The sequence below is a fragment of the Heterodontus francisci genome, chromosome 12 (genome assembly GCF_036365525.1).
Source record: "Heterodontus francisci isolate sHetFra1 chromosome 12, sHetFra1.hap1, whole genome shotgun sequence".
Classification (NCBI taxonomy): domain Eukaryota; kingdom Metazoa; phylum Chordata; class Chondrichthyes; order Heterodontiformes; family Heterodontidae; genus Heterodontus; species Heterodontus francisci.
This window is the reverse complement of record NC_090382.1, coordinates 109347818-109375657: the sequence shown is the minus strand read 5'-3', so window position 1 is coordinate 109375657 and position 27840 is coordinate 109347818. Positions and strand designations below refer to the sequence as shown.

The window sequence follows — 27840 nt, the reverse complement described above, 5'->3', positions numbered from 1 at the left end:
CTCACCCTCAACCCCACCCTGAAACATCCTCACCCTCAAACATCCTCAACCCCACCCTCAAACATCCGCAACCCCAAACCCCACCCTCAAACATCCTCATCCTCAACCCCACCCTCAAACATCCGCAACCCCAAACCTCAAACATCCTCACCCTCAAACATCCGCAACCCCAAACCTCAAACATCCTCACCCTCAAACCTCAAACATCCTCACCCTCAACCCCACCCTCAAACATCCTCACCCTCAACCCCACCCTCAAACATTCTCACCCTCAACATCTTCACCCGCAAACTTCCTCACCCTCAACCCCACCCTCAAACATCCTCATCCTCAACCCCACTCTCAAACATCCGCAACCCCAAACCTCAAACATCCTCACCCTCAAACCTCAAACATCCTCACCCTCAACCCCACCCTCAAACATCCTCACCCTCAACCCCACCCTCAAACATTCTCACCCTCAACATCTTCACCCGCAAACTTCCTCACCCTCAACCCCACCCTGAAACATCCTCACCCTCAACCCCACCCTGAAACATCCTCACCCTCAACCCCACCCTCAAACATTCTCACCCTCAACATCTTCACCCGCAAACTTCCTCACCCTCAACCCCACCCTCAAACATCCTCACCCTCAACCCTACCCTCAAACATTCTCACCCTCAACATCCTCCCCCGCAAACTTCCTCACCCTCAAACAGCCTCACCCTCAACCACACCCTCAAACATCCTCCCCTCAAACATCCTCACTCTCAACCCCACCCTCAAACATCCTCACCCTCAACCCCACCCTCAAACAGCCTCACCCTCCCCTGAAGACAGGAGATCAGCAACCTGCACTTGCAAAGCTCCTTTAACAAATAAAACGTCCAAAGGCGATTTACGAGTATAACCAACTGAAAGAGCAGATGTAAGGATGGGCAACCAAAAGCTAGGCCAAAGGTTTTAAGCACTGTCTTTAAAAAAATGACTTGTAATTCTACAGCGCCTTTCACGACCTCAGAAGGTCCCAAAGTGCTTTACAGCCAATGACGTAATTTTGAAGCAAAGATTGTTGTAATGGAAATGAGGCAGCCAATTTGTGCAAAGCAAGCTTCCACGAACAGCAATATGACACTGACCAAACGTTTGATTTTTGTGACGGTTACAGGGAGGAGGATCTTCAGTTAAAAAGATAAATTGGAGAAGGTAGAGCTTGGAGAAGAGGAGGCTGAGAGGTGATTTGATCGAGGTATTCAAAATCATGAGGGGTCTGGACAGAGTAGATAGGGAGAAACTGTTCCCATCGTGAAAGGATCGAGAACGAGAGGGAACAGATTTAAAGTATTTGGTACGAGAAGCAAAAGTAACGAGGAAAATCTTTTCCACAGAGCGAGTGTTTAAAGTCTGGAATCAGCTGCTGGTGGAGGCAGGTTCAATTGAAGCATTCAAAAGGGAATTAGACTGTTATATGAAAAGGAAGAATGTGCAGGGTTACGGGGAGAAGGCAGGGGAATGGAACTGAGGGAGTTGCTCTTTTGGAGAGCCGGTGCAGACACGATGGGCCAAATGGCCTCCTTCTGTAATGATTCTGTGCTTGAAGGATGAGTATTGGCTGGGACACTGGGGATAACTCTCTGCTCTTCTTTGAAATAGTGCCATTGATCTTTTACGTCTATTTGAGAGGGCAGACGACCTCAAACGTCTCATCTAAAGAAAAGCGCCTCTCGCACGCCCTCCATTACTGGCAAGTTAACTATTGACTTTTGTGTTTAAATCATGGAGTTGGATTTGAACCCACACTTTGAAATGTAAAGGCAAAAGTGCTAGCAAGTGAGCTACAGAGCTATGGACTGATTGAGGGAGAATTTAGGGTACACCTTAGCAGCTAAAGGCATGGCCACCTCTCATAGTACAATGAAAATCCGGGGTGCTCAAGGGGCCAGAATTGGAGGGGTACAGAGATCTTGAAGGGTTGTGGGGCTGGAGGAGGTTACAAAGATGGGAGGGATGAGGCCCTAGAGAGGTCACTCAGTTGGCCAAATGGCTAGAGTGTGATGCAGAATAATGCCAACAGTGTGGGTTCACAGCTGTCAAATAGCAAGGGCACTACCTAGAAAGGGAGGCCCTGGAGGGATTTTAAAACAATGGAAAGAATTTTAAAATTCCCAATTGGATGTTGCTCGTCAAAGAGCCATGTTTATACCTATCTCCAATATTTTTATAATCAATAAACAAAAGTGTTAAATGAAATGTAAAGGTATGTTTTTTTAATGCTCCAATGATTTTCCACCTGGGTTTTTTTGCTAGCAGCAGTGTCCTGGAGATTACTCTTTAATTCCTGGAGTCTCTGGGACAGAGCTGGAGAGTGGGCAACCCTAACAACTCTTCAGGAGTGCTCCTCACAAAGTTTCCTCTCCCATCAAAATCAATTAAAGTTGATCGATGGAAAGTAGTGGGGAAGCATGGCTGGGATTTTCTGATATTCTGGGTGGGGTGATAGACCAGGAGTGCACCCAAAGAAGCTCATCCCATGGCGGATGCGTAAGCCAGAAGGTCGAGAGTTTTAACCCCATTCCAGAGACTTCAGAGCATAATCTAGGCTGACACTTCAGGTGCCAGTACTGAGGGTTTACACCCACTGTCAAAATGCTGTGCTTCAGTCAAGATTCATGTGATGTATCAGCCAAAGCACCTCAGGTCGTATAGATTGTAGTGTTGCCATGTGACAGACACTGAGTGTGCACGGCCAGTAAAAGGGAGCTCGACTTGTGAAAATTTATGCTAGAGCGCAAAAGCTATTACTTCCCAAAGCAATCTGTTAATGGGATTGTGATTAAAAAATGAAATTGCATTGATGATATTGGGAAACAAGAAAATATTGAACATATGAACATATGTTTATTGCTTGGATCAATTATTGGGGAATCAATATAGTCTTGGCAGTTATGCTAATAATAATTTTTAGATCCTCAACCAAATGTCCAATTGTGATACATTATCCAGCTTGAATCGACCAGTTTGCTCTGGGCACCCACTCATCTGTGGAGGGGGAATACGTTTTCTAACCTCTCACATGGATTGATTCCTGGGATGAGAGGGTTGTCCAATGAGAAGAGATTGAATAAAATGGGCCATACTCTTTGGAGTTTAGAAGAATGAGAGATGATCTCATTGAAAATCATAAAATTCTTAGAAAGTTTGATAGAGTAAATGGTGAGTGGTTGTTTCCCATGGCTGGAGAGTCTTTAACTTGGGGTCATAGTCTCAGGATGGGGTTTGATCGTTTAAGACCGAGATGATGAGGAATTTCTTCACTCAGAGGGTTGTGAATCTTTGGAATTCTCTACCCCAGAGAGCTGTGGATGCTGTTACGACCAGGTGAAAAAGGTGTCTAGGGTTCCCTTTCAGCCTTCACCTGGCCTTACTGTAACAGGGTTTAATTTTAAACACACCATGTTTTTAGCTTCCCCTTGGTGAATCCTTGTTCACTGCTTTCCAATTATAAGGCAAAGAAACCAGCACAAACAGACTTTCTTAGGTTTAAAGAAGAAAAGTTGGAATTTATTGAACTTAAACTCTAATTCAGTTAACACCGAGGGATACACGACATGCCCATGCTAACATGCATACACGAGACACACTCGCAAATAGAGACAGAGAAAAGCAGAAAAATAAAGTGGAAAAGTTTGAGGCAATATCTGAAGAGTTTTTGTTATGGTTCTCCGAGCTCACTGTAGAGTCCTTGATTGTAGGTAGATCTTGCTTTTCGTTGGGACCCAGTATTCTTCTTAAACCTTGTTTGCTGTAGGAGACTTTTCTCTCTTGGGGTTCATGTGTCTTCAGTGGATTCAGAGGCTTGTGAGAAAGAGATGGGAGCAGACAGGAGAGATCTTCTTAGTCTAGGAGCAAACAGACTTTCTCAGTTCAAACTGTTTGTACAATTCAGAAAACCCCAGGTTGCCAAGCAGGTTAGTCATGTGACTAACTGGTCTGACCACATCTTGGCTCTGTGGATTGTTTCATCTTAGCTCCTCTTAAACACAATACCTGGTGATCAAGGTCCATTGTGAGTTGAATGTGTCAGGGAATGGTCCTTTGTCCTTCCAAACACCGTCTGTTAAAATGCAAATGTCTTTTCCAGCCACTGCTGATCTGTTTAACAAGTCCTTTCTTCACTCCAGAAACAGTTTAAAATCCATGTTCATGACAAAATTGATGTGCCTCATTCTTGGCAGGTGGGGGCCTAGCATGATACCTCCACACCCAGCGGAATGAAATGCAATTTGAGAAAAGTACATTTCATTAAAAGGGTCCAGAGAAAATATAAGATACAGAAAAAACCCATGCATTTCTCTCATTCATTCCCAAATCCCAAAACTTATTAAAATCGCCCCTTTTTTGGCATCCCAATAAACAGGTGGTTCTTTTTTGGGGAAGTTTCTTTTCCGTTTGCCCATTTCCATGACTGCCTAGGGTCTTTGTTCCTGCTGAGGTAATTTTTTTTTCAGGAGAATCTGTAGTGGGCGGGTCTATCCTGAACTCTCCTTCAGTGCTTTGCTGAGTCATGCAAAATCTTTTGACTTTAGGAGAATGGGTGTTTTTCTTTTTTTTGACTGTGGGGGAGGATTCTTTGCTAATCTCTCCTTTGTCCTCTGGGACACTCCTGCCTGCAGGTATTTATGCAGACTCTACTGTACTCCCCTGTGGCACTTCGACTAGGTGAGACATCATCCTCACGGTTTCTCCAGCCCCTAGAAGTCTCTCCTGGTCTCTGCAGGTATCTGTAAATGCTGTTAGCAACTCTGATGGGGTGCTTCTAGTGTCTAAATTTAAGTAGGAGGATGTGGGGTCTAACCTTTCACATTTTTCGGGGTTGGCTGACCGGATAGTAAGGGTTTTCATCAGGGATTCCTCCCGGATTTCCTTTAACCTGCTGTCTTGGTCACTTTTTCCCCTTCCCTTTCTAAACTTTTTCCAGCCTTATGCCTGCCTGTCCCTTTTTGTTCTCGGCGGGGGTCCCTTACAGTTCACCAGCCCTCTGCTGGAAGGTTCTCCTAACACCAGTACGGGACTTAGCGGTGTGGGTTTTACTGTACGTTGGAGTTTCCCCTCAACCTGGCACATGTGGCAACTCCTGTAGTACTCCACCACATCTTTGTGGAGATTTGGCCAGTCAAACTGCTGTCTTATGCGGGCTTTGGTCTTTCGTATACCAGTGTGTACAGCTACTGTCGTCTTGTGGGCCCTTCTTAATATTTCTCTCCGGTACCTCTGCAGCACCACTAACTGGTGAACTGCTGTCCACACTTTGCTCTCAGGTCTGTGAGAAGAACTCCATTTCCTCATCAGTACCCCATTCTTTAAATAGTAGCAATCAGGGACTCCCTCTGCTTCACTTTCAGACTGGGCAGCCTGTGGTAATTCTCACAATACTGGGTCAGCTCGTTGAGCCTCACCTCGGGAAAATCCATTTAATTTTTAAAAATTCATTCATGGGATGTGGGCGTCGCTGGCCAGGCCAGCATTTATTGCCCATCCCTAATTGCCCTCGAGAAGGTGGTGATGAGCTGCCTTCTTGAACCGCTGCAGTCCATGTGGCGTAGGTACATCCACACTGCTGTTAGGAAGGGAGTTCCAGGATTTTGACCCAGCGACAGTGAAGGAACGGCGATATAGTTCCAAGTCAGGATGGTGTGTGACTTGGAGGGGAACTTGCTGGTGGTGGTGTTCCCATGTATTTGCTGCCCTTGTCCTTCTAGTTGGTAGAGTTCGTGGGTTTGGAAGGTGCTGTCTAAGGAGCCTTGGTGCGTTGCTGCAGTGCATCCTGTAGATGGTACATTACACACATGCAAATAGAGACAGAAAAGAGAAGAAAAATAAAGTGGAAAAGTTTGAGGCAGTATCTGAAGAGCTTTTCTTACGAGCTCACTGTAGTGTCCTAGGCCCAACCATCTTTAGCTGCTTCATCAATGACCTTCCTTCAATCATAACGTCAGAAGTGGGGATGTTCGCTGATGATTGCCCAATGCTCAGCACCATTTGCGACTTCTCAGATACTGAAGCAGTCCATGTAGAAATACAGCAAGACCTGGACAACATCCAGGTTTGGGCTGATAAGTGGCAAGTAACATTCACGCCACACAAGTGCCAGACAATGACCATCTCCAACAAGAGAAAATCTAACCATCTCCCCTTGACATTCAATGACAATACGATCACTGAATCCTCCACTATCAACAGCCTAGGGGTTACCATTGACCAGAAGCTGAACTGGAGTAGCCATATAAATATCATGGCTACAACAGCAGGTCAGAGGCTAGGAATCCTACAGTGAATAACTCACCTCCTGACTCCCCAAAGCCTGTCCACCATCTACAAGGCACAAGTCAGGAGTGTGATGGAATACTTTCCATTTGCCTGGATGGGTGCAGCTCCAACAACACTCAAGAAGCTCGACACCCTCCAGGGCAAAGCAGCCCGCTTGATTGGCACCTCATCTTCAAACATTCACTTCTTCCACCACCGACACACAGTGGCAGCAGTGTGTACCATCTACAAGATGCACTGCAGCAATACACCAAGACTCCTTAGACAGCATCTTCCAAACCCGCAACCTCTACCAACTAGAAAGACAAGGGCAGCAAATGCATGGGAACACCACCACCTGCAAGTTCCCCTCCAAGTCACACACCATCCTGACTTGGAGCTATATCCCCGTTCCTTCACTGTCGATGGGTCAAAATCCTGGAACTCCCTTCCTCACAGCAGTGTGGGTGTACCTACCTCACATGGACTGCAGGGGTTCAAGAAGGCAGCTCACCACCACCTTCTCAAGGGCAATTAGCATTAAATGCTGGCCTAGCCAGTGACGCCCACATCCCATGAATGAATAAAAAAAATTGTACCCTAAATCTTGCTTTTCATTGGGGCCCAGTATTCTTCTTAAACCTTGTTCACTGTAGGAGACTTTTCTCTCTTGGGGTTCATGTGTCTTCAGTGAATTCAGAAGCTTGTGAGAAAGAGATAGGAGCAGACTGGAGAGATCTTCTTAGTCCAGGAGCTAGCAGACACGCAGTTCAAACTGTTTTTACAATTCAGAAAACCCCGGGTTGCCAAGCAGGTTAGTCATGTGATTAACTGGTCTGACCATGTCTTGGCTCTGTGGATTGTATCATCTTAGCAGAGTCTGGAATGCTTCTCTTACACACAATACATGGTGATCAAGGTCCATTGTGGGTTGAATGTGTCAGGGAATGGTCCTTTGTCTTTCCAATCACTGTCTGTTAATATGCAAATGTCTTTTCCAGCCACGGCTGTTCTTTTTCACAAGTCCTGTCTTCACTCCAGTAACAGTTTAAAATCCATGTTCATCACAAAATTGATGTGCCTCATTCTTGGCAGGTGGGGGCCTAGCATGACAATGCTCAATCAATGAGTGTATTCAAGGCTGGAATTGATAGATTATTAGACTTGAGAGGAATTAAGGGATATGGAGAATAAGCTGGGAAAGTGGAGTTGATCAAAGATCAGCCATGATCTTATTGAATGGCACAGCAGGCTCGAGGGGCTGAATGGCCTACTCCTGCTCTTATTTCTTATGTTCTTATTGAAACTTGCAAATTTTGCATTTAATACCTCCAATCCTTTTCTCATTGTCAAAAATAATTTGTTTACGTCCAGCTTACTCTCTCAGTAACGCCAACTCCACCATTAATCAGGAGACCAACTCTTAAAGAAAAATCAAGAGACTTGGTATAAAAATCATGAGATGCTATTTTTTACAAAGATAAACTAATATAGACTGACAGTTGCTTTGTAAACTTCATTAGTGGCTTACTTAATCTCAGCAGTTTATATGAAGCTATACTTCATCCAACAGTTTACCTCTGGTTATAAAAGCAGACACAGAGTGTGATGCTCAAAGATCCTTGATCTGCACACACCCGTCCCCCCATTTAATTTTCTTCTGCTTCCATTCCAAATTAAAGCTGATTAACATTCCCAGAAGGAAGGAAAGCCAGTCCCATGTTTTAACATTTGTTAGTTCTGCAGTTTTGGTCACCGGAGAGTGAACTCTGTACATTTGTTCCCTAGGCTAACATTGCAAAATCTGTTTCCCTTATCCTGTCAGCTGATTTTCAGACTCAGATTTTTGTGAACCCATGACTCCATTGCTGGGATAAACTAGTAGATTTTACAATGTAAACACAGGAAGCCAAGGTACAGGTATCACTCTTCAATCAGGAGAATTGCAAAAGAACAAAATAGAAAAGCACTTTTAGTTGTACAGTAAAAGCTTTGTTATAGAACATAGAACATTACAGCGCAGTACAGGCCCTTCAGCCCTCGATGTTGCGCCGACCTGTGAAACCATCTGACCTACACTATTCCATTTTCATCGATATGTCTATCCAATGACCACTTAAATGCCCATAAAGTTGGCAAATCTACTACTGTTGCAGGCAGGGCGTTCCACGCCCCTACTACTCTCTGTGTAAAGAAACTACCTCTGACATCTGTCCTATATCTATCACCCCTCAACTTAAAGCTATGTCGCCTCGTGTTTGCCATCACCATCCGAGGAAAAAAGGCTCTCACTATCCACCCTGTCCAACCCTCTGATTATCTTATTCTTTTCTTTCTTTTCTTTTGGGCCTCCTTATCTCGAGAGACAATGGATACGCGCCTGGAGGTGGTCAGTGGTTTGTGAAGCAGCGCCTGGAGTGGCTATAAAGGCCAATTCTGGAGTGACAGGCTCTTCCACAGGTGCTGCAGAGAAATTTGTTTGTTGGGGCTGTTGCACAGTTGCACGATTATCTTATATGTCTCTATTAAGTCACCTCTTCTCCTCCTTCTCTCTAACGAAAACAACCTCAAGTCCCTCAGCCTTTCCTCGTAAGACCTTCCCTCCATACCAGGCAACATCCTAGTAAATCTCCTCTGCACCTTTTCCAAAGCTTCCACATCCTTCCTATAATGCGGTGACCAGAACTGCACGCAATACTCCAGGTGCGGCCGCACCAGAGTTCTGTACAGCTGCAGCATGACCTCGTGGCTCCTAAACTCGATCCCCCTACTAATAAAAGCTAACACACCATATGCCTTCTTAACAGCTCTATTAACCTGGGTGGCAACTTTCAGGGATTTATGTACCTGGACACCAAGATCTCTCTGCTCATCTACACTACCAAGAATCTTCCCATTAGCCCAGTATTCTGCAATCCTGTTACTCCTTCCGAAGTGAATCACCTCACACTTTTCCGCATTAAACTCCATTTGCCATCTCTCAGCCCAGCTCTGCAGCCTATCTATGTCCCTCTGTAACCTACAACATCCTTCGGCACTATCCACAACTCCACCGATCTTCGTGTCATCCGCAAATTTACTAACCCACCCTTCTACACCCTCATCCAGGTCATTTATAAAAATGACGAACAGCAGTGGCCCCAAAACAGATCCTTGCGGTACACCACTAGTAACTAAACTCCAGGATGAACATTTACCATCAACCACCACCCTCTGTCTTCTTTCAGCTAGCCAATTTCTGATCCAAAGCACTAATTCACCTTCAATCCCATACTTCCATATTTTCTGCAATAGCCTACCGTGGGGAACTTTATCAAACGCCTTACTGAAATCCATATAGACCACATCCACGGCTTTACCCTCATCCACCTGTTTGGTCACCTTGTCAAAAAACTCAATAAGGTTTGTGAGGCACGACCTACCCTTCACAAAACTGTGCTGACTATCTCTAATGAACTTATTCTTTTCAAGATGATTATAAATCCTATCTCTTATAACCTTTTCCAACATTTTACCCACAACCGAAGTAAGGTTCACAGGTCTATAATTACCAGGACTGTCTCTACTCCCCTTCTTGAACAAGGGGACAACATTTGCTATCCTCCAGTCTTCCGGCACTATTCCTGTCGACAATGACGACATAAAAATCAAGGACAAATCTGCAATCTCCTCCCTGGCTTCCCAGAGAATCCTAGGATAAATCCCATCTGGCCCAGGGGACTTATCTATTTTCACACTTTCCAAAATTGCTAACACCTCGTCCTTGTGAACCTCAATCCCATCTAGCCTAGTAGTCTGTATCTCAGTATTCTCCTCGACAACATTTTCTTTCTCCACTGTAAATACTGACGAAAAATATTCATTTAACACTTCCCCTATCTCCTCCGATTCCACACACAACTTCCCACTACTATCCTTGATTGGCCCTAACCTATCTCTAGTCATTCTTTTATTCCTGATATACCTATAGAAAGCCTTAGGGTTTTCTTTGATCCTATCGGCCAATGACTTCTCGTGTCCTCTCCTTGCTCTTCTTAGATCTTTCCTGGCTAGCTTGTAACTCTCAAGCGCCCTAACTGAGCCTTCACGTCTCATCCTAACATAAGCCTTCTTCTTCCTCTTGACAAGCGCTTCAACTTCTTTAGTAAGCCACGGCTCCCTCACTCGACAACTTCCTCCCTGCCTGACAGGTACATACTTATCAAGGACACGCAGTAGCTGCTCCTTGAATAAGCTCCACATTTCGATTGTATCACGGTTATCTGGCACTTTACCAAACGTAAAGCTCTATTATCTGGAATTTGCGACATCTTCCGAGGCTCCTTTCCCAATGTCGAGTTTTCCCAAGTGCAGCCGGCTGTTCTGGGATTTGCTGTACTGTAGTTTGTGATGCCGCCAATCATCATCTTAATAGCAGTGCTGGCAGTCCATGTCGTGTTGCTATGCAAATGCAGTATTGCGATTTATCTCCCCATCCACCCATTCTGCTGTCCAACAAAGCATTGACAGGAAAATGGGGAAAGCGGAAAAGGATTTTGTTGATGCTACACCAGAAAATAGACATTTGCAGGCGTCTTGAAAAAGGTGAAAATCGTAATGCATTGATAAATATAATGTTGGTTCGTCAACCATATATGACATCAAGGGCCAAAATGCCAAGTTGTCGAAATTCTTTGCTAGTTCCAAGACTAATAAGGCTGTTGAACAGCACCGTACTTTACACAAACCTAAATTAAAGCAGCTAGACAGTGTATTGTACAAGTGGTTTTTGTTAAAACGCTCCCAGGGTGCCCCAGTCTCTGGCCCAATGCTCATTGCAAAAGCAAAAGGCTTTCAATAAAGAAATGGAATTGACTGAACCATTTACCATGTGCATTTTCCAGTGGATGGCTGTCCTGCTTTAAACAACGGCATGGCATAAGAAGGTTAGATGTAACCGGTGAACAAAAATCAGCTGACCCTGAGGCTGCAGAAAAGTGTTGTGATTTCTTCAATAAATTAATTGCTGAACATGATTTATCCCCAGAACAAATTTATAACACAGATGAAATTGGCCTATTTTAGCACTGATTGCCTAATTCTACCTGAGCTGGTGCGAGTGAAACCAGTGCTGCAGGTTTTAAGCAAAGTAAAAACTGAATAACTGTGCTTGCATGGGCTAATACCACAGGAATGCACAGAGTGAAACTTTAGGCGATAATATAATCGTCATTGAGCATTTAAACCTGTTAATTACAAAGCACAAAATAATGCATGGATGGCCAAAGACATTTTTTATGATTGATTTCACTATGTTTTTGTACCTACAGTGAAAGAACATATTAGAAAAATAAGAAAATCTGAAGGTAGCAAAGCTATTCTTTTATTAGATAATTGTCGAGCTCACCCTCATGAATCGAAGTTAGTGTCTGATAATATTTTTACCCATCTTCCTACCTGCCAATGTTACCTCATTGATTCAACCAATTGACCAGGGCGTCATCCAGAATATAAAATGTTTTTACTGGAGAGATTTCCGAAGAAAGTTAATCAACCATGCAGGCACGATGATCAGCCATGATCATAATGAATGGCGGAACAGGCTCGAAGGGTCGAATGGCCTACTCCTGCTCCTATTTTCTATGTTTCTATGTTTCAATCCAAAAGTTTCAATCATATAAAAAACTTAAAAGATGCAATTTTCAATATGGACTGCGCATGGAATTCAGTTAAAGGTGAAACATTAAGGAAGGCTTGGAGAAAATTGTGGCCCAGTGTTATGTCTGCAAAAGTGTCTTCTGCTGAAGAGGAATTTGATGGCTTTGATGTTTGCCATAAAAAAATCACAAATTCTTGACATGCTGAGAGATGTGCCTTCTAGAAATCCTATCAAACAGCTTAGTGAAAATGATGTAGAAGTTTGGGTTGAAGCTGACAAGGAGGCTGCAGTGACACATGTTGTTAGTGATGTGTAAATAATTGTCCTGAATCCTGAGAAGTCTAAGGAAACTGAAGAAGATTCTGCAGAAGAAGATTTTAGTGAGGAACAGAAAATAACTTGGGCTCATGCTGCTTCAGCATTTGATACATTACTGAAAGGCAAACTTGTTAATCTGCCCAAGAGCTACATATTTTACACTCCTCTTTCATACAAAAAAGACATAAGGCAAGCAGGCAAACTGATATCCAAAATCTTTTCAAGAAAGCTTCCAGGGCTTGTCATAGGCTCAGTACAGATTCTGTCCCATCACCTTCTATATCTAGTGCTTTAATATAATTTATACATTAAATTTACAGTTGCTCACGAATTATATGCATCTTTACTGTGTTATGACCGACCAGTCCTTTCAAAGCCCCCAATCAAAATATACGATTCTGATTGTGGTGGGACCAACGCACTGTTAATTCAATCCCGTCATTCCACAGATCGGCTAACATATCATTTAAAAACTTTCCAAATTAAAGAAAGACCCACAAAATTGTACCATCTACTAACCCCCGAATGAGGCTAACCAAACCAGGTGTCTTTAAATCAACAAATTAACTCTTTAATTAAAAGAACTAAATTCTTAAACACTATGAACATTTAAAAATAGAAAAATTAGAGTCCTCGCAGAATGTTGTTTGAAGTCCTCACAGAATATTGTTCGAAGTCCTCACAGAATATTGTTCGAAGTCCTCACAGAATGTTGTTCGAAGTCCAGCGAATTTCAACAATTAACGACTTGCAAACACTTTCAACAGAATCAATCTGACTTTAGAGTTTTTGAGGGATAAAAGATTGTCACAGTCTAACTTCCCTTTCTTCAATTTAAATTCCCAGAGATCTCTGTCTTAGCTTGATGTTTTAGAATTTTGAGAGATAATAATTAAACAGACTAAAAATCCTCTTCCTTCAGTTTAAATGGTAGAGATCTCTTTTTTTCAGGTGTGTTCATCACAGCTGTATCCTCTGTGTCTTCTTTGGCAGTGTGTTCAAACTGTCTTACTAACTGCCAGTTCAAACTGAATTGTAACAAATGTACCGCATCAGGCTCATTCCCAGTGGCTGTTTCCATGGTATCAAGAATGCACCCTTTGAATCGCAGTCTCCAAATGGCTGTTTCTAAGGCAATGAAAATGCACCTTCCTATAACTCCTAAGGCTTGCTGGTTCTTAAAGCAATACTGATCCCTTGCAAGCCTTAAAGGCAAACTGCATATTCCGAAAAAAAACTACAGGACCATGACAACTGCCTCAAGATTTCTGTATTGTACATCTTCTTGTTCTTTGCAGGTAATCATTTCTCTTAAAATTAAAACAATTTCATTGTATTGCCTTGGTAGTACGACTCTAGATTAACTGGAATTTTCGATCACCCGGCACCTCTCAGGTCCAGTGTATGCCGGATAACAAAGGTTTTATCTGTAAATGGAGACCTGATGACAGCATCAAGACTCCAGACAAACTGGGTCTCCAGTGCTATTGGATTTCCGGACGATCGATCACTTCAATGAAAACAGAATCTTGGAACAGGAGTAGGCTGTTTAACCCCTTGAGCCTGAAAACAATTATTGGTATTTATGCAAGTAGAAATTGTGTTCCCTGAGGAAATCAAATGTAAGAGAGGCTTAATTTTATCGATAAATTGTGCCTCTTGCGATTGTCATGGCTGTTCAGTTCATGGCTTCAGTCTCTGCCTCTCACTGGCTCCCAATACGTCAGTCTTCCTCTCTCTTCCTAGTTTGTGTCCCTGGCTCACTAGATAAGAGTGTTCTATCTATGAGGCCAGAAGGTTGTGGGTTCAAACCTCAGTTTAGGGAATCAATTGCATGATGCTGACAGACACTGCCTGTACAGTACTGAGGGTGTGCTGTGCTGTTGGAAGTGCTATCTCTTGGGTGAGGTGTTAAATTGAGGCCACAGGTGGATATAAGATCCTGGGGCCTTATCTTGAAGAGGAGCACAGGATTCTCCCTGGTGTCCTAGCAAATATTTATATCTTAGTTAACATCACTAAAAATCAGTTTATCTGATCATGATCACATTGATGTCTGTCGAACCTTGCTGTGTGCAAATTGGCTGCCGCGTTCCCTATGTTACAACAGTAACTATACTTCAAAAGTACTTCATCGGCTGTAAAACACAGGAATGTCCTGAAAGGCAGGTCTTTCTCTCAGGCTCAGTGTGGGTAATTTTAGCCTAGCCCACTTGGCAGGAACTGTCAGAAATGGATTGATACTGATGGGTTGCAAACTCTGCAAGGACAGATTCCTGGAGGTTTTATCTCAGGATCTCCTGCCTCTTACCATCCCATTAGTCACTGGACATGTCCAACTACACATTTCAATGGCAACTGGAAAGCGAACCAATTTTTGACTGTCAGTCAACAGCCATTTTATTGCCATCTCCAATATTTTCCTGACTGATCAACAAAAATGTTGAAAGAAAATGAAAAAAAAATTAATGCCCTCATATAATTTTCCTCCTGGGTTACTCTTTAGTCTTTAATTCCCAGTGACGTCAAGACAATAAAAGGAAAAAAAAGCTTGCATTTCTATAGCACTTTTCATGACCACCTGACATCTCAAAGGGCTTTACAGCCAATCAAGGACTTTTATATTGTAGTCATTGTTGCAAAGTAGGGTTGGTAATATTAACCGCTGGGCAGCTTAGGTTGAAATTGGAGTTAGCGTTTCAGGCTTGATCTCTGCCTCAGGTACTCCTGTCTCAGTCTCTCCATCCCAGTTGAAGGATTGTCCTTCTTTCCAACTTATCTCCACTGAACTGCCAGCGACCTCTCCACTCACATACTCGAAGCAGTTGCCTTAAATTAAGGGCCTTCTTTTAAAAACGGTGGGGAGGAGGAAACCAGAAAATGAGGAAAGAATCCACAACATTTCAAGAAAGAAAAATGAATTTGTGGAGGCGTCCTGAGGGAGTATGAAATTTGTAAATGGAAGAAAAGAAAGTACAGTTACAAAAGGTGAGGAAAGCTTTGAGTAGTTTGGAGTGAGATGATGACAGACAGGGAAACGGAATAAAGTGAAACAAGTTATTAATAATTTAACCCACTGGTCTTTCTATTGTAAGATGATTCCCTGCCTGTTAAAAATTGATTGTAAATTTGCAGCAGATGAACATACTATCTTTTAATTATTAACCTGTTGAGTATTGAATTGTGTTTGCAGAGTCCCAATTCGAAGTACTGAAGTGCTGAATGATTCTTAAGAAAACAACAGCTGAACAAGCCAGCATTTGCTACAGTGAGCAGGCAATAAGATCCTTTATACATTTATCACTTAACGTCTGTGTTCAAAAAAAGTCTGAAGTCTTGATAAATATTAGACTGAAAACAGAAAATGCTAAAATGCATAGTAGGCCAGTCAGTATCTGAAAGATGATCAGCATCAACTTGCATTTATATAGTGCCTTTAATGTAGTAGAAGACCTCAAGGCACTTCAAAGGAACGTTATCGAAAAAATGTGACACCGAGTTAAAGAAGGAACCATTAGGACAGATGACCAAACGTTTTGTTGAAGAGGTAGGTTTTAAGGAACAGCTTAAAGGAGGAGAGAGAGGTAGAGCGGTGGAGAGGTTTAGGGAGGGAATTTAAAAGCTTAGGACCGAGATGGCTGAAAATGGAGGCAATGGAAAGCAGGGATGCTGAAGAAGCTGGAATTGGAGGAGCACAGAGTTCTCGGAGGGTTGTAGGGCTAGAGGAGGTTAGATAGGGAGGGGTGAAGGTTTTGAACAGGAGGTTGAGAATTTTGAAGTCGAGGCGTTGCTTGACCAGGAGCCAATGCAGGTCAGTGAGCACAGGGGGTGATGGGTGAATGGGACTTGGTGCGAGTTAAGCTGCAGGCAGTAGCGTTTTGCATGAACTGAAGTTTATGGAGTGGGGAAGATGGGAGGCTGGCCAGGAGAGCTTTGGACTAGTCGAGTCTGGAGGTGACAAAGGCATGGCGGAGACAGGTTAACATTTTGATTGGAATCATTTGTCAGATCTACTTTCCAGTATCCTGCTGCTTTTATTTCGTGTTTAAAGGATTTGAAATGCTTTCCATTTTATTTATCCTTTTTGAACATTTCCAAGATACTAGAGATTCATGCAAGTTCACCTTTGTTGTCCACCCTTACTTGTCCAAAGAAGGCTTTTCAAACAAAGAGTAGTACTGGGCCTCCGCTTCATAGTGATTCTTTGTATATTCTTTGTGATTCATTTAGTTAGCGCCTTTCACAACCTCAGGATGTCTCAAAGCACTTTGCAGTCAATGAAGTACTTTGTGACGTATAGTCACTGATGTATTGTCGGAAACCCAGCAGCCAATTTGCGCACAGCAAGCTCCCACAAACAGCAATGTGATAATGACCAGATCGTCTGTTTTTTTTTTAGTGATACTGTTTGAGGGATAAATATTTATCCAGCACACTGGGAAGAACTATCCTGCTCTTCTTCAGAATAATGGCATGGGATCTTTCATATCCATCTGAAAATGGCACCTCTAACACTGCAGCACACCATCAGGGAGCATCAATTTAACATTTATGTTTAAGTCCCCAGAGCAGGGCTTGAACCCACAACCTTTCATCTACTAAGACAAGCATGCTCCCGGATCAGCCATAGCATACCTAGCTATATAATGTACTCTAAGCCATTTTAGAGAATATTAAGGTTGGGGATGGGGGTTAGATCTTCACCTTGCCAACCCAGTGTAAAACTGGCGCTATCAAAGTAGAATTTCAATTAAAATCGAGTGGTTTCTATAATACGTGGCTAATCCCAGAATCTCAGAATTGTTACAGTGCAGAAGGAGGCCATTTGGCCCATCATGTCTGCACTGGCTCTCCGAATGAGCAATACACCTAGTGCCATTCCCCCGCTTTCTCCCCGTAACCCTGCACATTCTTCCTTTTCGGATAACAGTCTAAATCCCTCTTGAAAGCTTCAGTTGAACCTGCCTCCACCACATTCTCAGGCAGAGCATTCCAGATTCTAACCACTCACTGCGTGAAAAAAAATTTCCTCATGTCGCTTTTGCTTCTTTTGCCAATTACTTTAAATCTGCACACTTTTATTTTTGATCCTTTCACAAATGGGAACCCATTTTTTCCCTATCCTGCCACCTGTCCTGCCACCTTCAATGACTTATGCACTTATACACACAGATCCCTCTGTCCAAACCTCTCATGATTTTGAATAACTCTATCAAATCTCCTCAGACCCTACTTCTCCAATCTATCTTCATAACTGAAGTTCCTGGAACCATTCTGGTGAATCTTTTCTGTACTCTCTCCAATGCCTTTACATCTTTCCTAACGTGCGGCACCCAGAACTGGATGCAATTCTCCAGCTGAGGCCAAACTGGTGTCTTATATAAATTCAACATAACTTCCTTGCTCTTGTACTCTATGCCCCTGTTCATAAAGCCCAGGATATTGTATGCTTTATTAACTGTTTTTTTCAGTTTTTTTTTTAGTTTTAGAGATACAGCACTGAAACAGGCCCTTCAGCCCACCGAGTCTGTGCCGACCATCAACCACCCATTTATACTAATCCTACACTAATTCCATATTCCTACCACATCCCCACCTGTGCCGATATTTCCCTGCCACCTACCTATACTAGGGGCAATTGCTAATGGCCAATTTACCTATCAACCTGCAAGTCTTTGGCATGTGGGAGGAAACCGGAGCACCCGGAGGAAACCCACGCAGACACAGGGAGAACTTGCAAACTCCACACAGGCAGTACCCAGAATTGAACCCAGGTCACTGGAGCTGTGAGGCTACGGTGCTAACCACTGCACCACTGTGCCGCCCTAAACTGCTTTCTCAACCTGTCCTGCCACCTTCAATGACTTATGCACTTATACACACAGATCCCTCTGCTCCTGCAGCCCCTTTAGAATTATATCCTTTATGTTATATTGTCTCTCCGCGTTCTTCCTACCAAAATGAATCACTTCACATTTCTCTGCATTGAACTTCATCTGCCACCAGTCTGCCCATTCCACCAACTTCTCTATGTCCTTTTGAAATTCTACACTATCCTCCTCACAGTTCACAATTGTTCCAATAACCTGAAATGCTAGTTTATTGCCCAGTCTTTCGAGGTGAAAATTAAGGGTATACCAGGTAAAAAATGTTTTCCCACCTGATTACACAACTTGGCAATAACAATATTTTCTATGTTAATTTATTTAGTATGCTATTTGATAGTTGGGGCAAAACAATTGGCTTCAGCTAACAGAGGACCCCGTCATTCTATGCTTAATTGGCTGCTCAGTCAGACCATTGTAATGTTGTCAATGGTGAAGGATCTATCCGAGGTGGGTTTCCTTTGCTCATTTCGAAGTCTTTGTTGTTTTTCATCATGTTTCCCCTGGTTCTTTTGTCAATCACCTTAAATCTGGTTATCAACTTTTCAGCCATTGGAATCAGTTTCTCTTTATTTATTCTATCTAAACCCTTCATGACTTTAAACATCTCTATCAAATCTCTTCTCTTAGCCTTCTCTGCAGTAAAGAAAACAATCTCCAGCTTCTCCAGTCTATCCACATAACTGCAGTCCCTCATCGTGGAACTGTTCCAGTGAAGCTCTTCTGTACTCAAAGCCTTCATGTCCTTCTCAAAGTGTGCTACCCAGAATGCAGGAATTCGATTACATTGCATGTCACCTCACAAGATGAATAATATCAACCACTCTTTTGTGACAAGCTGTGTAATAGTTTTATTCATGAATGGAGGTATATATAAAAGCACACAGTAAATGTCAGGTATTACAGACACATTGTATAGAATGTACAGCACAGAAACAGGCCATTCGGCCCAAATGGTCCATGTTGGCATTTATGCTCCACAGAAGCCTCCTCCCACTCTCTTCATCTAACCCTAGATACAAAAAGTGAATCAAGTTCGGGGGAAAATTCTGAAGATTTATACAAAAACTTCAGATTCTCTGACAAATATTGGATTGGATCCATATATAATCTTTTAGTCATTCAATGTGATGTTTAGAAATGTAACTGGCTATTAGCCATAAAACATTGCCATTAATTAGTCATTGACTATTATAGCTGTGTCCAATCCATAATACATTAGACTTAGTTTAAAACAATGATGATGGATTTTATTGACGGATATTGAAATCAGTCCACATATTTCACCAGTTTAGGACACTTAGGGAATATTTTGGACACTAAGGGAATCAAGGGATTTGGGGATAGGGTGGGAACGTGGAGTTGATGTTGAAGATCACTCATGATTGTATTGAATGGCGGATCAGGATCAAGGGGTCATATGATCTATTCTAGCTCCTGTTTCCTATGTTCTCATGTCGGAAGGGTTAGACAAACAAACTGTCAGAGTAGATAGAATCATAGTACATCACAATACAGAAAGAGGCCATTTGGCCCATTGAGTCTGTGGTGGGTCTTTTGAAAAGCAATTAAAGCCCCACTATCCCACTCTTTCCCCATATCCCAATCGTTTTAAAACTTCTAGTTGAAGGTGGCTGGTAAAATATTTCTCCAAAGAAGAAGGCAGTCTGACTCTGCAGCTATCCGTTCCCCTCCTCACCTGGGGAATGTCACAGCTGAACCAAATTTTGTCTTTAACCAAAGTCCACGCATGCTGTCCAACATTCAGCAGCAGATCAATTATTATTCCTCTTCTAACTCAAGGATGTGCAACTCAACACTGCCCCAGCTGATAGTAACCAACTTAGCCAACACCTGAGATTGAACCTCCTAATCTTCCTGGTCTCCATACCACACTGATGAGTGCACATGGCAGCTTAACCGCTTTAGGACAGTTACTATTTCCAGGTTCAATCTGACCACCTGTCACCATGTCATGGGGGGTCTGTTTGTTTGACTGGGACATGACTCACGCAGATTCAGCCAGGTACTGTGCAGACACACTGAGGCTACAGTCCTGTCTATGTACCAGGAATGAGAGCTCAAGGTGCAGGAGTCAAACACATGTAAAGGTTAAATGAGCATACTCCTAGACAACACTCCAAATTACATGGAGGTGATTTGCCATCGAATTTCACACATTATACTCCATGGCTGGAGCATCATGACTGGACACTTCCTCCCAAAGCCTCCCCCTTCCCACCATCAGCCCTTTATCTCCAGCCACCACCCCCCCCCCCCCCCCCCACCCTCCCACCGTCCCCCCGCGCCACCCATCCCCGCACCCAGCCACATAATTTGAGAGAGGCAAAAAACATGAGAAGAGCTCAGAGCCAATAAGAGAATCACATACACTGGATAATTCCTCTTTGACTCGTTCAGGCTTTTAAAACCAGTCCAAGAGATCCCAAGGACCAAACCCTTGTTACAATCCCGTCACTTTTATATTTTATTCCATGACCTTTATTCACCTTGTACCAGCTTCTATTGATCCTTATCGAAAAGTTCCAGGTCTGTCATCCCTGTTCCCAGGGCTGAGCAGGAACAGCTAGTGCTTATGTTAAGCAAAGCTTCGAATGTATGCCTATTATGCTTATGCTGCCGATAAATTAGCCTCTAGGCATTGTGAGAAAGTTCAGATCTAAATGTATAGGGTAGATGGAAAGAAACTATTTCCACTGGTAGAAGGATCCAGAACAAGAGGGCATAACCTTAAAATTAGAACTCGGCCATTCGGGGATGATGTCAGGAAGCACTTCTTCACACAAAGGGCAATGGAAATTTGGAAACTCCTCAAACCGCTGTTGAGGCTGTGTGACAATTGAAATTCTCAAAACTGAGATTGATAGTTTTTTGTTAGGCAAGGGTATGAAGGTTATGGAACCAACGAGGCTAGATGGAATTAAGTTACAGATCAGCTATGATCTAGTTGAATGGCAGAACAGACTCAAGGGGCTGAATGGCCTCTTCCTGTGTTATTCAACCTGGAGGTCAGGCTAATTTGTGACCTCTGTGCAGACTGCCATTGTCAGAAAGGTTAAGTAGGCTTTTAAACTTAGGGGCTTTAAACAAAATGAATTCCTCACTTTGAAAATGGATTCCTCACTTTGAAAATGAATTCCTCACTTTGAAAATAAATTCCTCACCTGCTTGTTATTTGTTTCAGATGATGGAACAAGTTCCAGTGCAGGTCGCTGTTGGATTCAAGCAAGTTTCAGGTGAGGGGTTTCTATCTTCCGAGTCTGGCGTTCTGGGGTTTTGTCCCACGTTGTGTCCACACTGCACTTCACTGAGAGAACATTATGAGGGTCAGGGGCTCTGCTGCTCGGGGGATGGTGTTTTTGGGGTTCAGATATGCTCCCAGATAAGCCACCTGGTGCGGCCTGTGGATTGGACAATATTGCAGCCACAGTGCAGAATTGATGCAGTGGGTGGATATCAGTGTCAGGGGGACTGATCAAGCAGACTGCTCTGTCCAGGATGGTGTCAAGCTTCCTGAGTGTTGCTGCACCTACACACATCCAGATAAATAGTGAGTGTTTATTGCCATGGTGACTACCTTGGCTGTGAAACATTTTGGGACATGAAAAGTGCAGTATAAATGTACGCTATTTGTTAATTTCTGCATTGTATTTGGAAATTTAAGTCATTATAACAAGCACAGAAATGTCATGAAATTGTACTATTTTACACTTTTCCTTTAAGCCATACATAACAGCAGCACAGTGTGTCAATCAGAAATATTTGGTAAGGTGAATAGCACGGGTAGGGCACATCAGCATTTGCACTAATCTCTTTTCCCTCTGACATTTTGTTTGGATTTACAGATGAGGAAGAGGGAAGATTAACGTCAGTGACAGTCAAAGATTCAAAAAATCTGTCTGTTATAAATCGGAACTCAGGAGAAAAGGTCAGTCAAAAAACAGCCATTTGGACTCTTAGGATAAGTTTTATGGTTTAATCAAGTTTATATGCTTGGTGCTCCTCTCATGCGCCATTAAAACTCCAAATATAAAAGCAAAATACTGCGGATGCTGGAAATCTGAAATAAAAACAAGAAACGCTGGAAATACTCAGCAGGTCTGTGGAGAGAGAAGCAGAGTTAACGTTTCAGGTCAGTGACCCTTCTTCAGAACCGTTCTGAAACCTGAAATGTTAACTCTGCTTCTCTCTCCACAGATGCTGCCAGACCTGCTGAGTATTTCCAGCTTTTCTTGTTTTCATTTCAAAACTTCGAATATGTTGTCCTACAACCTGCCTCCTCCCTACAGCCACGCTATACAAATGGAATGTTGGCCTTTATTGCAAGGGGAATGGAGTATAAAAGTAGTGAAGTCTTGCTACAACTGTACAAGGCATTGGTGAGACTGCACCGAGAGTTCTTTGTACAGTTTTGGTCTCCTTATTTAAGGAGCGATATACTTGCATTGGAAGCAATTCAGAGAAGGTTCACTAGGCTGATTCCTGGGTTGAAGGGGTTGTCTTATGAAGAAAGGTTGAGCAGGTTGGGCCTATACTCATTGGAGTTCAGAAGAATGGGAGATGATCTTATTGAAACATTTAAGATTCTGAGGCGGCTTGAGTGGGTAGATGCTGAGACGATGTTTCCCCTCATGGGGGAATCAAGAACTAGGGGCACAGTTTCAGAATAAGATGGAGATGAGGAGGAATTTCTTCTCTAAGAGGGTCGTGAATCTTTGGAATTCTCTACCCCAGAGAGCAGTGGAGGCTGGGTCATTGAATATATTCAAGGCTTGATGTAGACTTTCCTACAAGTAGCTGCTCCCAGTCCACTTTGGCCAAATCCTGTTTTATCATATTGAAATCAGCCTTTCCCCAATTCAGTACCTTTATTTCTGGCCCGTCTTTGTCCTTTTCCATAACTACCTTAAATCTTACAGAGTTATGGTCACTATCCCCGAAATGCTCCCCCACTGATACGTCCACCACTTGTCCAGCTTCATTCCCTAGGATTAGGTCCAGTACTGCCCCTTCTCTTATAGGACTTTCTACGTACTGGCTCAAAAAGCTCTCCTGTATGTATTTTAAGAATTCTTCCCCCTTTAAGCCTTTTGCACTAAGACTATCCCAGTTGATATTAGGTAAGTTGAAATCCCTTACTATTATTACCCTATCATTTTTACACCTCTCATAGATTTGCCTACATATCTGTGTCTCTATCTCTCCCTGACTGTTTGGAAGCCTGTAGTACATGCCCAGCCAAGTGATTGCCCCCATTTTGTTCTTAAATTCTACCCATATGGCCCCATTTGAGGAATCTTCTAAGATATCATCCCTCCTTACTGCAGTAATTGACTCCTTGATCAACAGTGCAATACCACCTCCTCTTTAATCCCCTCCCCGATCACGCCTGAAGATTCTATACCTTGGAATATTGAGTTGCCAGACCTGCACCTCCCTCAGCCATGTCTCTGTGATAGCAATAATGTCATAATCCCATGTCCTAATCAATGCCCTCAACTCATCTGCCTTATTAGTAGGATTCCTTGCATAAAGTAAATGCAATCCAGCCTTGCATTTTTCACTTGTGCCTTAACAATTTGCTCTGCCTTCCAGATTGACTCAGTTTCTCTTCTATATTTGGCTGTGCCTCACCCTCTACTGTACCTCCACTCTGTATCCCACCCCCCTGCCAAATTAGTTTAAACCCCCCCTCCCCAACAGCACTAGCAAAAATCCCAGCAAGGACGTTGGTCCCGTTCCAGTTCAGGTGCAACCCGTCCAACTTGTACAAGTCCCACCTTTGCCAGAAAGAGACCCAGTGATCCAGGAATCTAAAGCCTTCCCTCCTAGCCCATCTTCTCAGCTTCACATTCACCTGCTCTATCTTCATATTCCTATACTCACTAGCACGTGGCACAGGGAGTAATCCAGAAATTACAATCTTGGAGGTCCTGCTTTTTAATCTGCTACCTAGCTCCCTAAATTCTTGTTGCAGGACCTCATTCCTCTTTCTACTTACGTCGTTGGTACCAATGTGTATCACGACCTCTGACTGTTCACCTTCCCCCTTCAGAATGTCCTGCAGCCGCTCCGTGACATCCTTGACCCTAGCACCAGGGAGGCAACATACCATCCTGGAGTCTCGTTTGCAGCCACAGAAACACCTATCTGCACCCCTTACGATAGAATCCCCTATCACTTTAGCTCTTCCACCCCTGTTCCTCCCTTGCTGTGCAGCAGAGCCCTCCATGGTGCCACAGACTAGGCTGTTGCTGCTTTCCCCTGGGAGGCCATCCCCACCCCCCCCCCCCGCCACCAGTATCCAAAGCGGTATATCTGTTTGAGAGGGGGATGACCACAGGGGACTCCTGCACTAGCTGCCTGCGCCTACTACTCCACCTGGTGGTCACCCATCCCTTTTCTGCCTGTGCAGCCATTACCTGCGGTGTGACCACCTCACTAAACGTGCTATCCACGATGTTCTCAGCATCGCAGATGCTCCACAGTGAATCCACCCGCAGCTCCAGCTCCGTAATGCAGGTAGCCAGTAGCTGCAGATGGATACACTTCCTGCAAACATGGTCGTCAGGGACACTGGAAGCGTCCCTGATTTTCCACATAGCACAGGAGGAGCATATCACAAGGCTGAGTTCTCCTGCCAAGACTTACCCTTAGATTAATTAGTTATTCCCTTAATTAAAAAATACCCATTACACTAGGGGCCTTGTTCTACCCGCTACAATCTAAAGTCCTTAATAAGTTACACTGAATTAGTGGGAAGGATGAAACAGGCAATACAGAAATCTACATCTCCTGATGCAAGCAGCACGCAAAGAAGGGCTGGTATTTAACAGTCACAAATACAAGGTCAATGTACAACAAATCAACTTCTTTGGATCAATATACTTGAGTGCAGGTATTGGTCCTGAGCCCAGCAAACTGGAGGATGTTCATGCTATGCCAACACCCCAAGATGAGGAGGATCTCCAATGCTGTTTAGGTCTCTTCAACTTTTTATCTCCATATATCCCAAATCTTGTGCAGAAAGCGTTCTCTCGATGGGAATTATTGAAGAAGGGGGTGTGTTTTCTTTGGCACGGAGACCACCAACATCTTTTCCACGAACTGAAGAAGTCGAGATCGGAAACATCCAATTACAGTTTTATGACCCCAGAGAGGTGACCACTCTCAAAGTGGACTCATCCCAGAAAGAATTAGAAGCATGTATCTTGCAGAAAGGCAAGCTTGTTGCATTTGTATCAAAATCTTTGTCTGCAGTGCAGTCAAACTACTTGAACATCGAGAAACGTCAGCCTTGGTGTTTGGAATTATGCATTTTCACACATACCTATTTGGGTTGAAACAGACCACAAACCCCGCTAGATGATTTGGAAGAAGCCATTGACTAGCACATTGCCAAGATTGCAATGCCTCTTGGTAAAAATACAGGGTTAAGACTGTGACAGGCGGTACAAAACTGGTAATCTGATGGTTACATCCGAAACACGAGGCAGGTTACCCAGTCCAGCGAAGACTGCAGAAGTAAAGGTCGATTTACAAGTCAATTTGATAGACATGAAGCTAGAGGATGTACTCCATGTGGATCTGATGAACTTCACGCAGCAGAAATATCAACAATTGCAGGTTGAGACGGCAAAAGATCCAACACTACAGCTTCTTTGGAACACGATCACAGAAGGATGGCCAGACTCGATTTAGGATGTCCACGAGCATGTGAGACAATTTTGGGCACACCGAGACAAACTTGGTATATCCAGGGGAGTTATTTATAAAGCTCAACAGGTTATCATACTCCAAACATTGAGACATGACATACAACAGCTACACCAATCTCAGATCAGAAGACTAGCCAAAGAAACAGTCTATTGACCAGACATCCACAACAACATTGAGGTCACAGTGAACCAGTGTGAGGCATGCCAAGAAAACGTGCCAAGTCAGCAAAATGAACCGCTCATTCCTCACGAGGTGCCGACACATCCATGGGCCAAGATCGTGTCCGATTTATTCCACATCCATGTGGATGATTTCTTAGCTGTCACTGATAACTTCTCAAAGTATCCTATCATCCGTCAATTGCATAATACGTCAAACACAACGGTTGCCAAAAAGCTAAGTGCAATTTTCAGTCTATTTGGAGCACCCAGGGAGGCCATATTGGACAATGGACCTCATTTCACAGGGAAGCCATTCAGGGACAAGTGCAAAAAGTGGGGCATTGGCCACGCTACATCATCTCCTCACTCCCCAATATCCAACGGCATGGCTGAGAGAATGGTTTGTACAGACAGTGAAATTACTAATTCAGAAGTGTAGGAAAACCAAGCAGCATCTACACTAAAGGCCTGCTCGAGTATAAAATTAAAACCCGACCCGGGCCCAAGCCGACCACAGCCAAACCGAACCCGACTGGAGCCCGAGTCCTTTCATTTTTTTTTCATGCCTGACCCGACCTGAATATCTCAATGAATTTAATAATATCAAACGTGTTATTGAAACAAAACAATCGCACCAAAACGTAGATTAAAAAGAAGACAAATATTCCCAACCCGGCCCGAGCTCGAATGCTGGAGACAGAATATAGACCCGACCCCACCCGGACCCGACACGTAGTCATGTGTAGTCGGGTAGCCAGGCTTTACTATGCTTCATTTCAGAGCCACTCCTCTGAGTGCAACGATACCCTCACTGGTGGAATTATTATCTGGTCGGCCAATACATACAAATCTACTGCACTTCCATTACTCAACCCTTCCAGAAGTGAGAGAGGCATTTTTGGAAAAACAGGGGAGGATGAAAGATGTGCATGACAGGAAAGCAGGTAAAGAATTGCCAGCTCTAAGAATAGGACTGCAAGTAAGAGTTCTGCAATCCAAGGAAGGTGCGTGGCAGCCAAATGAAGTATCACAGATCTGTCCAGAGCCAGGTTCGTACGAGCTCAGTACAGCCAATGGTGCAACTGTGAGAAGAAACAGAGGGCAAATCAGAGAAGTACTTCATTCTGAACATCCAGGTAACTCCATTATGTCTAGGACAAGATCCAAGACCACATTCTGTGCAACATTCAAACATACTACTCCCACAGATCACTGTGAGGCGATCCAACAACCGCAAGCCGACATTACAGTTACTAAGTTGGGGTGTGTGAGCCGACTACCACAAAGATTTAGAGATGCATAACCCTGTGAGTTTTCTAGCTCATCGTTCTGTAATGTATAGACACGCATTTTTCTTGTATTGTAAATGTTTAATTATAAGGGGGAGTCTTTTAATTCAAAAAATGGGGGACGTTGTAGTACACCTTTAGGTGGTTGTGGTTCCATTTTCAGTGCACCTTGCTCGACAGGAAATGATGCAACATACCATGTGACTGAGTCTCATCCTCAGCCTGTTGCTGGTCACCAAACAGACCAGACATTACAAACGTTCTCTTGCAATGTAATGCCATGCTACCACCCTCAATAAAGGAACTCACTATTTAAGTATTAACTGGCTCTTGACGTATGGTTAGCACTTTGATGTCTGAAGTCTTAGTCAGCATAAGGAAACGAAAACACAACAAACTCAATTTACTCGCTTTTGCTCCACATCTCTCAATACCCTTGCCTAACAAAAGTCTATTAGTCTCAGTCTTGAAAGCTTCAGCTGTCCCCCAGTGTCCACAATTATTTTGGGAGAGAGAGTTCC

General features: G+C 43.4%; 1 protein-coding gene across 6 annotated transcripts in view; it reads left to right on the top strand.

Moving 5' to 3' along the window:
• Positions 1–15492: 15492 nt before the first annotated feature.
• The window catches only part of si:dkey-201i24.3 (kinesin-like protein KIF15-B), a 73220-nt gene continuing 60872 nt past the window's right edge, over positions 15493–27840 (top strand). For 4 of the 6 annotated variants that reach the window (XR_010976127.1, XR_010976126.1, XM_068044072.1 and 1 more), the window contains exons 1-3: positions 15493–15791; positions 21335–21386; positions 21996–22078. Coding sequence is in view for 4 of the 6 variants with exons in the window: in XM_068044072.1 (XP_067900173.1) it covers positions 15768–15791; positions 21335–21386; positions 21996–22078 (159 nt within the window). In the remaining 2 variants the exon portion in view is untranslated. The remainder of the gene's footprint in view (positions 15792–21334; positions 21387–21995; positions 22079–27840) is intronic. The other 2 variants (XM_068044070.1, XM_068044071.1) reach the window with 2 other exon arrangements.